The 12,210-nt window shown below is 45.5% G+C and overlaps 1 protein-coding gene across 1 annotated transcript in view; it reads left to right on the forward strand.

Moving 5' to 3' along the window:
* The window catches only part of Prickle1 (prickle homolog 1 (Drosophila)), a 90,245-nt gene that overhangs the window by 66,735 nt on the left and 11,300 nt on the right, over positions 1–12,210 (forward strand). The window contains exons 2-3 of the mRNA XM_013018737.1: positions 9,756–9,947; positions 11,447–11,560. Of these exons, the coding sequence (XP_012874191.1) occupies positions 9,816–9,947; positions 11,447–11,560 (246 nt within the window). The 5' untranslated portion in view covers positions 9,756–9,815. The remainder of the gene's footprint in view (positions 1–9,755; positions 9,948–11,446; positions 11,561–12,210) is intronic.

The following is a 12,210-nucleotide window of genomic DNA, read 5'->3' on the forward strand; positions in this document are numbered from 1 at the left end:
CGATTCCTTTTTTTTTTTGTTTCTTTTTTTGCTTAAGGCTGGTACTCTGCCACTTGAGCCACAGCTCCATTTCTGGCTTTTTGGTGGCTAACTGGGGAGCCGTGCCGGGCCGGGGGAGTCCGCACCGCGGCGGCTGCCGTCCTCGGGGCTCCCCGGGCTCCCCGGGAATGGAGCGAGCGAGCGGGCGCGCGCTGGGAGGTGGGTACCTGGAAGGATCGCGCGCGCGCGCGGGTGGACGCGGGCCAGGGACGCGGGCAGCGGTGACAGTTCCTGGAAAGCTTTGGGCAGCCGTGAGCGCCGGGCTGGGCGGCACCTCCTGCAGGGCCGGATCGGGCGAGGGGGACCCCCGCCCCACTGCGCCCCGCCGGGCTGGAAAGCGACCAGGTCACTTGGTTTTGATGGGTTTTTTTCCCCCTGATTACTTTTGGGGCTCGGGGCAAGCAGGACGGCGGGCGTCTTCTCTGCGTGGTGGAGAGACGCAGAACTGGGGCGATCCGGGCCGGGCGGCTCCGACACGAGGGAGCTGGGTGAGCCTCGCGGGGGGTCCGAGGCGGGGGGGAGGATCGTGTACCCCAGCAGTGCGTTATGCGTGGTGAAGGTAGTGGCGGGGACCCCTGCGCTCGCCACCGCCCGCTGCTCCATCTCAGCTCGAGAAGTGGGTGGCCGGGGGTGACCTGGGACGCACCCCGTCCCCTGGGCGTTGGGGAGCTCACCCACGGCGGATTGGGGGAGGGAGTTCACAGGCCACGCCTGGCACCGCGGCCCCTGCCCCGAGCCCGTGTTGGGGGACCCCCCCCCCGGCGGCAGGAACCGAACTCGGGGAGCTGGGGCATTTGGTGCCGCCTCCGGCTGCGGCAAAAGGGGAACTGGATCTCTTTCTAGCCGTGGTGAGGGGGCTTCGAAGGCGCCTTGGGGATTCAGGGGAGGGGGTGCTGTTCTGGGAGCCTCACGGCTGCGCCCCGGCGGTTTCCCCGAAGCTATATACCCGAGCCCGCGGACCCAGCGGACCGGGGCGCCCCCTGGTGGGCCTTGGGGTGCAGGGGGCGTCAGGGCCCTGCTCCATGGTGTTGTGTGTTCCTTCCCCGAGAGCCGGGATCCGTGGACCCTGGGTGCCAGAAGTGGGTCCAACCAGCCGGGCGCCGGTGATCATGTCTGTAGTCCTAGCTACTCAGGAAGCTGGGGGCTACTCAGATCTGGGGGGTGGGGGGGAGGTCGCGGTTCGAAGCCAGCCCAGACAAGAAAGTCCTGGAGACTCTTCAGTTAACCACCAAGAAAGCTGGAAATGGAGGTGTGGCTCAAGTGGTAGAGGAAACATTAAAAATGAAAAGCTCACGGACAGTGTCTAGGCCCTGAGTTCAAGCCCCAAGACTGGTACAAAGAAAAAGGAGAAGTAGGCCACCAAAACATTCCCAGAGAAAGGTGCCATCCCTTCCTTGGGCACCAGGTTGAAAGGCTCGGACTTCCACGTCCATCTGTCTGCCTAAACCCAGGCTATGTGTGGAATTTGTTTTTACAACTCACAGGCTTGTGACTTCTCAAACACTTTATTGAAGTGTTTTCTCTGGAAGCTTGTTTCAAACGAGTGTTGTAAGTTCCACAAAGAGGAGTGTTGTTCAGGAGCCAACAGGTGACGGGGGTGAAACCCGAGTCCCTGTGTACATTGGAGTGCAGTCTGGCTGCCCGTTTCCTTGGGCCTCCGTTGAAAATAGAAATTCCAAATCAAATCAAATCAATAGGAGAACTGACGGGAACGGGGTTTTTGAGAAACATAGGTGCTGTTTCCCCCCTGAGCTCACTGCCTCCTCTGCGCATTTCAGAGCTTGTCTTTATAAACCACAAAAAAAAGTCCCTTCCCCGTCACCCCCCCCCCCAAGACAAAAAGCATCTCTGGCAAAGAACCATTCTTTGTCATCAGATTTCCTCCTTTTGTTAAGCAAGTCTGTCTTACTGTCGTGGAATGTTATTTGTGCATGCAACTAGAATGCTTTGAAAGAGCTCCACATTTCCTCTTGGAAAAATGGATCTTTTTTTTTTGTTGTTGCAACTGGTGGCCGTATGACAGACAGCCCAGTCAGCTGTTGGAAAATGTGCAAGTTAGGATGCACCATTGACCTGATACCTCTAATTGCTGGCCTGAAGTGCTAGAAGTCATGTTTCAGAAGCAACGTAGGTAACTGCATTATGCTTTTCACATTTTTTATTTGTGTCTGTACTGGGGTTTGAATTGAGGATCTCTCACTCTTGCTTAGCTCATTTTTAATGGTGGTTGTTGTTATTATTATTCTATTTCAGTTAGACCTCCACTTCTGACTTTTTTCTGGTTAACAGGAGATATCAAACTCTCTTAGATGTGTCTGTTCAGGATGGTTTTAAACCTCAATCCTCAAATCTCAGCCTTGTGAGTGGCATGATCACAGGCTTGAGCCACCAGCACCCCACTTGACTTTTCCTTTCCAAGTGAATCAGGTGGAATTGAGTTGTGATCTGTTGGCTTTGATTTCTAACAGACCAAGGACACTGAATAGTTTCTTGCTGTGCGAAAACTAAAGAAATTTGAATGCAGGCAATTTCATCCTTGAAGTTAAGTTCAGATTGTTCTGGAATTATCTGGTTAAGAACATCGTCACACAAAGGTTGTCAGTTTTCCCTACTGAAAGCAATGCAGTTTTTACAGGTGTCTGCATTTGCTGGTATAGTTAGCTTGGAAAGATTGAGTTGGTTTTTTTTTTTAAAAAAAACGGGGAATCCTATGACCTCTATGTTAAATGCAGTAAGGCCTTGTTAACAAGCAGTTTAATGAAAAGGGAGCCCCTGGCTTCAGGGGACACCTAGGGAATGTGAGTACAACCGACTTCACAAATCAGTATTTGTTGGGTTTGGAGGGTTGGTTTTGTGATTGTTGTTGTTTGTTTTGTGATCAGAGGATTCCTAACTTCCCTGGGCATGTTCGCAGCAGAAGTACTTCTTCCTAGCAATCCAAGAATGTCATGGCAACTTCATCCAGGGACTAGAGAGAGGACCTTAGGCTTCAGATTCAAGGGCAACAGTGAAAAATATTCTGTTGTAAGCCGGGCGCTGGTGGCTCACGCCTGTAATCCTAGCTACTCAGGAGGCTGAGATCTGAGGATCTCGGTTCAAAGCCAGCCCGGGCAGGAGAGACCGTGAGACTCCTATCTCCAATAAACCACCAGAAAAACCGGAAGTGGCACTGTAGCTCAAGTGGTAGAGCGCTCGCCTTGAGCTGAAGAGCTGAGGGACAGCGCCCAGGCCCAGAGTTCAAGCCCCACGACCGACAAAAAAAAAAAAAAAAATTCTGTTGTTTGCATGATTCTGATTTGATTTGGTGATTTGGTCCAAGAAGACGATGAATAACAGAAACCACACATACATCACTGACAATCGTTATAACCTCATGAAGCCGTTCTCCTGGCCTCCCAAATCTTCATTCCCCTGCCCGGTTGATCTGTATTTATGTGTTGACATGACATCTTTTAGTTTCTTAGTACTTCAGACTATGGCTGTGCCTCACTTTCTCCCATTCCTTTGCTTCCCCTATTCAGGCGACTATTGGTAGTATTCATAAAGGGCTCTTTGGTCCCTCCCAGGCTCTTTTCCTCACTATATTGTTTCCCCTCCTCCCCTCTTCCCCCCTCCTCTTTCATGCACTTACTAGCACTTGAACTTGGGGTCTGGAACTCTCGATTCCTTTTTTTTTTTGTTTCTTTTTTTGCTTAAGGCTGGTACTCTGCCACTTGAGCCACAGCTCCATTTCTGGCTTTTTGGTGGCTAACTGGAAATAGTCTCACAGACTTCCTTGAGATCCTCAGATCTCAGCCTCCTGAGTAGCTCATGCTGACCCTCTTAAAGGCCTGAAATACATTGTAGCTGCTTTTATTCCTGTGCCCTTTTGCCATTTTCTGTTGCCACTGGTGTCAAGTTCAAAGTCTGCTGCCTGACTTCTAATTCAGATACAGTTGCCCTCTATTGCTGCTGCTGAGAAGAATCGATCTTCTGGGGAAACTAGCCACTGTTCACCTGCAGCTTCCTGTGTTGTGAAAACTTAATTAAGCTCTCTAGGAAACTGTTCTATGCTAATTTATGGATATATCAGGGTCAAAGCTACAATCCTTAACTATCCTGGAAGCAGCATACCACACAGTAGAAAATAAGATTATCCCCAAATAACCATATTAGTAGAGCAAAATAACGAAGCTGCATTTTGGAGTATAGTATGTCAGTATTGGGATTTGAACTTGGTGCCTCACATTCACGCTTGAGTTTTTGTTCAAGGCTAGTGCTCTACTGGTTGAGTTACAGCTAGACTTCTGGCTTTTTTGGTTGTTACTTGGAATAAAGAATCTTTCCTGCTCAGACTGGCATCAAACCATGATCCTCAAATCGCAGCCGCCTGATTAGCTAGGATTACAGGTATGAGCCACTGGAGCTGGTTGGTGTCCAGGGTTTTACAGGACAGATGGAAGTCGCTTCCAAAACAAATAGAGAATGTGGCCAATAATTTGTCAAAATGGTGCTTTAGGAAGCTATAGAGTTTTTGTTATTAATATAAACTTCCTATTCAAATGTCTCTGGTGACATTTGACTATAGCTCAATGGTAGAGCATTTGCCTCGTACCTACAAGGAAGGCCCAGGGTTCAATCCCCAGCAACTGTCTAGTCACAGTAGAAGTCATAATGCCAGTTCATGTATTGTACTAGCAGTAAGAAGTCTTTATATTCAGATAGTTCTTTACTGATTTTTTTTTTTTTTCAGTGGTGGGGCTTGAACTCTGGGCCTGGGCACTGTCCCTGAGCTCTTCAGCTCAGGGTGAGCACTCTACCACTTGAGCCATAGTACCACTTCTGATTTTCTGGTGGTTAATTGGAGATAAGAATCTCACGGATGTTCCTGCCCTGGCTGGCTTTGAACCATAATGCTCAGTTCTCAGTCTCCAGAGTAGCTAGGATTACAGGCATGAGCCACCAGCACCACCTGGCTAGGATTTTCTTTTTAAATAGAAACATATATGATTATAAAACATAGCACCTACCCCCTTCCACCTGTTGGCTTTCTATGAAGGACATCTGCCCATCCCTTTCCTGATTTTTACATTCTTTTGTATGCTGCATTGTTAAACCATTTTTGAAATTTTCCATTTAAAAAAAAAAGGTCCTGGTCCTGTGCTGACAGGAAAGTCCACAAGACTCTTATCACTAGTTAACCACCAAAAATCCAGAAATGGAAGTGTGTTCCAAATGATAAAGCACCAGTCCTGAGCGAAAAGCTAAGAGACAGCACCCAAGCCCTTAGTTCAAACCCCAGGATGGACACCAATAAAAAAACCAACCCACTTGTTGAGGGGGCTCAGGGCAACACCCTTAGCTCCCAGGTCAGATGTCCTCTTGACAATTATATGATGATTGAGAAGTCTTATATCTACAAGCTTTGTATTTGGTTCTTTTTAAATGGTGAGAAGCTGCTGTTTAAATATTTGCAAGGAAGAGGAGAAGGGACAGAGGAGGAAAATGGAACTATTCCATTGTCTATGGCATAGGGCTTTCTAGGGAAAAAGTGTCCTACCTTACCAATCTCAGGCTCCTATGTCAACTTCGTTTTGTCTAGATTGTTTTCTTCTATTCATCATTAATTTCTCCAGTTGGTTCTGTGTGTGTGTGTGTGTGTGTGTGTGTGTATGCGCGCGCACACAGACACATGATTGAGGCTTGAACTCAGAGCCTAGGCACTGTCCCTTAATTGTAAGTCTACCACTGGAGCCACAGCCTCCCTTCCTACCTTCTGGTTAAGTGGAGATAAGAGTCTTGGAGACTTTCCTACCTGAGCTGGCTTCAAACTGCCATCCTCAGATCTCAGCCTCCTGAGTAGCTAGATTATAGGCATGGGCCACTGGCACACAGCTCTAGGTATTTTTTTTCAAGATATATTTAACTGCACTTCTTTAAGAGAATGTAAAAATACTTTCAATTAGATCTCATGAAAGTAGTTTGCGTGTATGAGAGGGAAGAGGTAAGGATGTGATGATAAAGCAAATGGGGCAAAGTATGAACACTTGATGATTCAGTAGGAATTGCTTTAGTGAAAATTAATAAGTAGAGCACTGAAGGCACCTGTATTCCTAACTACTCAGGAGACTGAGATCTGAGGACCAGTGCTGGAAGCTAGCCTGGGCAGGAAAGTCCATGACACTCCAATAACTATCAAAAAGCTGGAATTGGGAGCTGTGGCCAGAAGCAGAGCACTAGCCTTGAGAAAAAGAAAACAAAGCAAAGCAAAAAACATGCTACTAGCAGCACCTGTTCCCTAGTCTCTCTCTCTCTCTCTCTCTCACACACACACACACACACACTGATTTTGTCTCTCATGATCCTGAAGTTGTCAGTGAATGACAGTCCTAGGTGTACCAAAGACTGGACTTCATCTGGGAGAGTTACAGGTTTGGCATGTGGCCAGCATATCCAGGTAACTGGGAGGAGAAAATGGCAATGTTTAACCCTGGGTTACTCTGACTGAAGGAAGCAATTCATCACACATTCCGCAAAAGGAGGCAGACTAAGGAGGACATTTCGATTTTTGGCAGTCTGTTGGGCCACCTGGAAAAATCCATGGTTTGTGGTGTTTCCCCATTTTATATAAAATAGTGACAATTTTTTAGGTAAAATTTAATAGTTATATCCTTTATGGATCTGAAAAAAAATATACCAGTAGTATTTATCCCTCATCCCCAAGCAGATTTGACAAGGAACAGATGTTTATATTTGATGATCCAGATTAAACTGTATGGAAGGCATCAGTTCTTGTGGTGAGGCCTTTTTTGAGTTATTCATTAAAGTCTTAATCTAGTTCTTAGCCTTTGATGTGTGCAGGTAGTTTATTTTTAAGGGAAGGAGATCCAAACCATTTTCTTTCATTAACAAACACCACCCCCCTTAATTTATTTTTCCAGTACTAGGGCTTGAACTTGCTCAAAGCTAGCACTCTACCACTTGAGCCACAGCTCCACTTCTGGCTTTTTGGTAGCTCATTGTAGATGAATGTCTCATGGACTTTTCTTCCCTGGCTGGCTTTTAACCTTAATTCTCAGATCTCAGCTTCTTGCGTGGCTAGGATTATGGGAATGAGCCACTAATGCCCAATTACTGGGGTTAGCTTTGTTTTTGTTTTTGTACCTGTCCTAGGGCTTAAACTCTAGCCTGGGCACTGTCCTTGTGCTTGTTTTGCTTCAAAACTTAGCATTCTACCACTTGAGTCACAGCTCACTTTAAGCTTTTTGGTGATGAGTTGGAGATAAAGAGTCTCATAAACTTTCCTGCTTGGGCTGGTTTCTAACCTTGATCCTCAGATCTCAGCCTCTAGAGTAGCTAGGATTTACAGATGTGAGCACTGGCACTCAGCAGGTATTTATTATTTTTTTAAAGGAAAGTCTGGGTTAGATTCAACACATTTTCTGACTTTCATGAACACATCCCTTTTTATTGAATAAGCCAGAAGAATGTACCTATGTTTACAAAGCCTTAAGACATGAATTGCACCTGTACAAAATCATAATTCTAAAAGGTCACAGCCTCCTGAGGGTAGTATGAGAAATGAGACCATCTTTGCTTCCTGTTCAGGGTGAATGGAAGTTAAATTTATTAGTTAGACTGAAGTGACATCGTTCCTTGTGCAATGAAGACTATCTGTGAGATACTTGGTCTATGACTGTTGGTGAACTGGTTGAAATTTAGGTTCTTCAAGTGCCTTTTGATTTGTGAAAGAAAATCCAAGTTTGATCATCATAGATTAACTTACACTGCTTAGAATTATGAAATAATTGCAAAAAATGACCTCATGCTAGGCTGACATTGGTTAGGCTTTCCATGTTTAAGCAGACCATAACGTCTATTAAAGTACTATTAGAAGTCTGTGGCTTTGTGCTGTGTGATCTTGAGCAGGTCACTTCTTACTTTTGTTTTCTTTTAAAATGATTGGTTAGACTAATTTTAATTTCATTTCTTTAAAGCCTCTTAATTGGGGGAGGGGCCAGGAGACAGGTATGAAAAATTCCAGCTAGTTGTAAAAGTTGTTATTCTTGAATATTGGTGGGGGGATAATTTTTGGCTCAGAAAACCCTTAGAAAGATGATTCCAGGGACTGGGAATGTGGCTTAGTGGTAGAGTGCTTGCCTAGCATGCATGAAGCCCTGGGTTTGATTCCTCAATACTATATAAACTGAAAATGTCAGAAGTAGCACTGTGGCTCAAGTGGTAGAGTGCTAGCCTTGAGCAAAAGGAGCTCAGAGACAGCGCCCAGGCTTTGCGTTCAAGCCCGAGGACTCGCAAAAATAAAATGATTCCAGGACTCACTATAGCTATAGAGTACTATTTAGCTAACACTCAGGTACCTGAGATCTAGAAGATCATGGGTGAAGCCAATCTGGGCTGAAAAGTCTGAGAGACTCTTAATCTCCAATGAATCAGCAAAATGCTAGACTGCAGACATGGCTCAAGTGGTAGAGCACCTGTCATGAGTAAGCAAGCCAAGCTAGAGGATAAGGCTCTGAGTTCAAGGCGCAGTACTGGCACAAAATAAATTTAAAAAGGATGATATACTAGGTGGTTTCTTTATCTGAGGTAGCTTCTCATTCAGAGGAAGATTTAATATCTCACTTTATCCAACATCAGGGCGTGTAGCATTTCATATAGTTACGTACTGCCTAACTTTTCAATAAATGCTGGCTTCTAATGCAATTAAACATTAATAGTCACCAAGCCTGGATTTTTGTTTAACTTAGTGTTGTATTCAATTACTGTATGTTGAAGGACCCCATTGACGAGCGGCTGGCTGACTTTTGCCCTTGGTAAAGGCTTGAGGATTTAATGTGCTATACAAGGATTTAACTGTGCGGTTTCTATTTGGCGTATAAACTGAGTTTAGTGTCAAGATTAGAAGTCTGAAACCTAAGCAGTCTGGCCCAAGGAACCCAATCTCAGCAGGCAACAGCACCTCATCTTGCAAAATTGCTTAGGAAATCTAGGGTGCCGAGTGGGGGGTTTGATGGGGACAAGGCAGATAGCTTACACCTCTCCCTGCAGTCTTAGCACGGGGATTTCATTTGTAAGCAATTTAAGACAGTCAACAAAGTAATTCTGAAGATTTTTTTTCAATGAATTGAGTACCAAAAGGGGAACTTGTGAATGTGTGTGTGCATGTGCATGCACACACACGCGAGTGCTCGCTAGTCCTGAGACTTGAACTCAGCCTGAGAAAAAGCTCAGAACCCTGGGCTTTTTTACTTAAGGTTAAAGCTCTGCCACTTGAGCCACAGCTCCATTTCTTGCTTTTTTAGTGATTAATTGGAGATAAGAATCTCATTGACTATCCTGCCAAGGCTGGCTTTGAACCATGATCCTCAAATCTCAGCCTCCTGAGTAGCTAAAATTACAGGCATGAGCCACCAGCACCTGGATACAAGCTGGCTTTGGCTGCTGCTGCCTCCTCCTCCCCCTCCCCCTCCCCCTCCCCCTGCCCCCTACTGGCAAGGACCATTTTCAAATTATATAGCCAGAGGACTTTTTTTTTTTTTTTTTAAGTTTCAGTGGTCTTTGGGATTGGAGGGAAAGGAACCAGAATAATTTGATTACTTTCTCTGGGGCCAGCTATATGTCAGCAAGCATTCAATAAATACCCACGGATGGTAAGAGTTATGCCTGCAGGTTTTTAACTAGTTTGTGGATTTTTTTCCCCCTTACATTGTCCACAGCAGCCATTATTGGATGTCCAGTGACTGAGAACCAAGAGTTTTAGCTTTATTATCACTATTATGCCTTTGGAGATGGAGCCGAAAATGAGCAAGCTAGCTTTCGGGTGTCAGAGAAGCTCCACGTCAGATGACGACTCAGGATGTGCACTGGAGGAATATGCCTGGGTCCCACCAGGCCTTCGACCAGAGCAGGTGGGTACCTCATCATCCTGGATGGTTGGTTTTCTAGAACACTACTCTAAGAATGCATAGAACTAGCTGAGCACTGGCAGCTCACACCTGTAATCCAACCTACTCAGGAGGCTAAGATCTGAGGATCAGAGTTTGAAGCCAGTCCAGGCAGGAAAGTGTATAAGACTCTTCAATTAGTCACCAAAAACTGGAAGTGGAGGTGTGGCCGAGCAATAGAGCTCAGGGACAGGTCCTGGGCCCTGAGTTAAAACTCCAGGACTGCCTTCCTTCCTCCCCTCCCCCAAAATGCATAAAATAGAACTGCAGCAGTGGTGTGTCATCCTCTCCCCCGACCCCCTATCCATCAGTCTTCAGTCCTGTCTGGATGGCTTTGAATGCTGACTCCTTAAAGTCCTATATAATTTTCCTTCTTTGTACCCATGGGTCTAGACACCTTATAGCAATGCTGGTTTTTCACTCATGAAAAACAAAGTTCCACTGTTAGGTGGACTTCTGATGAATGATCATTAAGAGAAATTTACTCGTTTTAAAACTTGAGGTACACCCAGCTGCTGGTGGCACACTCCTGCAATCCTAGCTACTCAAGGAGGCTGAGATCTGAGGGTCAAGGTACAAAGCCAGCCAGAGCAGGAAAGTCTGTGAGACTCTTTATCCCCAATAAACTGTCAAAAGGAAGAAAGCCAAAAATGGAGCTGTGGGACTGGGAATGTGGCTCAGTGGTAGAGTCCTTGCCTCGAGTGCACGAAGCCCTGGGTTTGATTCCTCAGTACCACATACACAGAAAAAGGTGGAAGTGGTGCTGAGGCTCTCAAGTGGTAGAGTGGTAGTCTCAAGTGAGAAATCACAGCAAGCACCCAGGCCCTGAGTTCAAGCCCAGTACCTGCACCTGCCAAAAATAGAAGTCCTCCTTTGGAAATTAATCCAGTTCAACATGACTTCTCTCTGGTTTCCTTGGGAAAACTGATACCAGATATTGAGAAAATAACACCCTTGGAAAAGGAAAACTGACTCATGCTTAGGAGCACCTGACTAGGGAATACTTATATGGAACAAAAAACAAAAACAAACTTGTCTTTTGAACATACAAAGTGCAGAAAGCAAAATACGCAGTTTTTGTGTAATGGCTAAAGTTAAGACTGCACACAGCCTGGGTGGTCATTTGCAGAATTTACCCAGGATTCCTCTGGAAGATTCCTTCGTGACCTTTGAAAGACTTAGGCTGAGAAAAAAAGTAACATTCAATGTGCATATTTTATGGCACGCAATTTAGAGTACCCCCTAATTGTCACTTACAGATTGCATTCCTGAAGAGCAATTTAGCAACTGGGTGCTAGTTATCTGCAGGTCTGTAGTTCTGCTGAGTTGGCTCAGCTGGTCTTCTCATTAAGCTCTAAGAGACCCAAAAACCTTGATTTGCAAAGGACAGTACTTATAAAGAAAGGAGTAAGCGGCAGACCTCACATTCTGTGTGCTGATGTCATTCTCTGTCCCTTATGCAGATTCAGCTCTATTTTGCATGCCTGCCAGAAGAAAAGGTTCCTTATGTCAATAGCCCTGGAGAGAAACATCGGATTAAACAGCTTTTATACCAGCTGCCACCACATGATAATGAGGTAAAGACACAGGAAGAAGAAAATTAACCATACATTGAGTTGCCTCTCATAAATCCTACTCACCTAGGCCTCTCTTTGGCCTTTCTTCCTTCCATTCTAATTGGGCCTGAGAATACAGCTGTCTATTCTTGAAGTGAACAGCGAAAAGGGTGGTCCTGTAATAAACTTAACACTAGTTGTTTTTTTATAGTGTTTGCAGCCACCCACCAATGATCAGAAGGATATAAATTCCTCATGTTTCCCTGTCTGTGTCCAGGATGAATGTGTTATGGGGAGTTCAGGCCCAAAGTTGAGTGCCTGGGGAATTGGGAGTCAAAATGGTAGTTACAGTTAACACATGGGGGAAACTTTTGTGTGTCTTCCTAGTAAAGGTTGATCATAAACATTTTGTTTTTTGGCAGGAAGGGGCTGGTCCTGGGGCTTGAGTTCAGGGAAGCTTCACTATCTCCCTTAAACCTTTTTCACTCAAGGCTGGCACTCTATCACTTGAGCCACACACCACCTGGGCTTTTTGGTGGTTAATTGGAGATATCATAGACTTCCCTGGATGAGCTAGTTTTGAACTACAATCCTCAGATCTCAGCCTCCTTAGTAACTAAGATTACAGGCATGATACACTGGTGCCCAGCTCATATTTTTTTATTTTTTTA

This window comes from Dipodomys ordii, unplaced genomic scaffold (assembly GCF_000151885.1).
Source record: "Dipodomys ordii isolate 6190 unplaced genomic scaffold, Dord_2.0 Scaffold42, whole genome shotgun sequence".
NCBI classification, from domain to species: Eukaryota; Metazoa; Chordata; class Mammalia; order Rodentia; family Heteromyidae; genus Dipodomys; species Dipodomys ordii.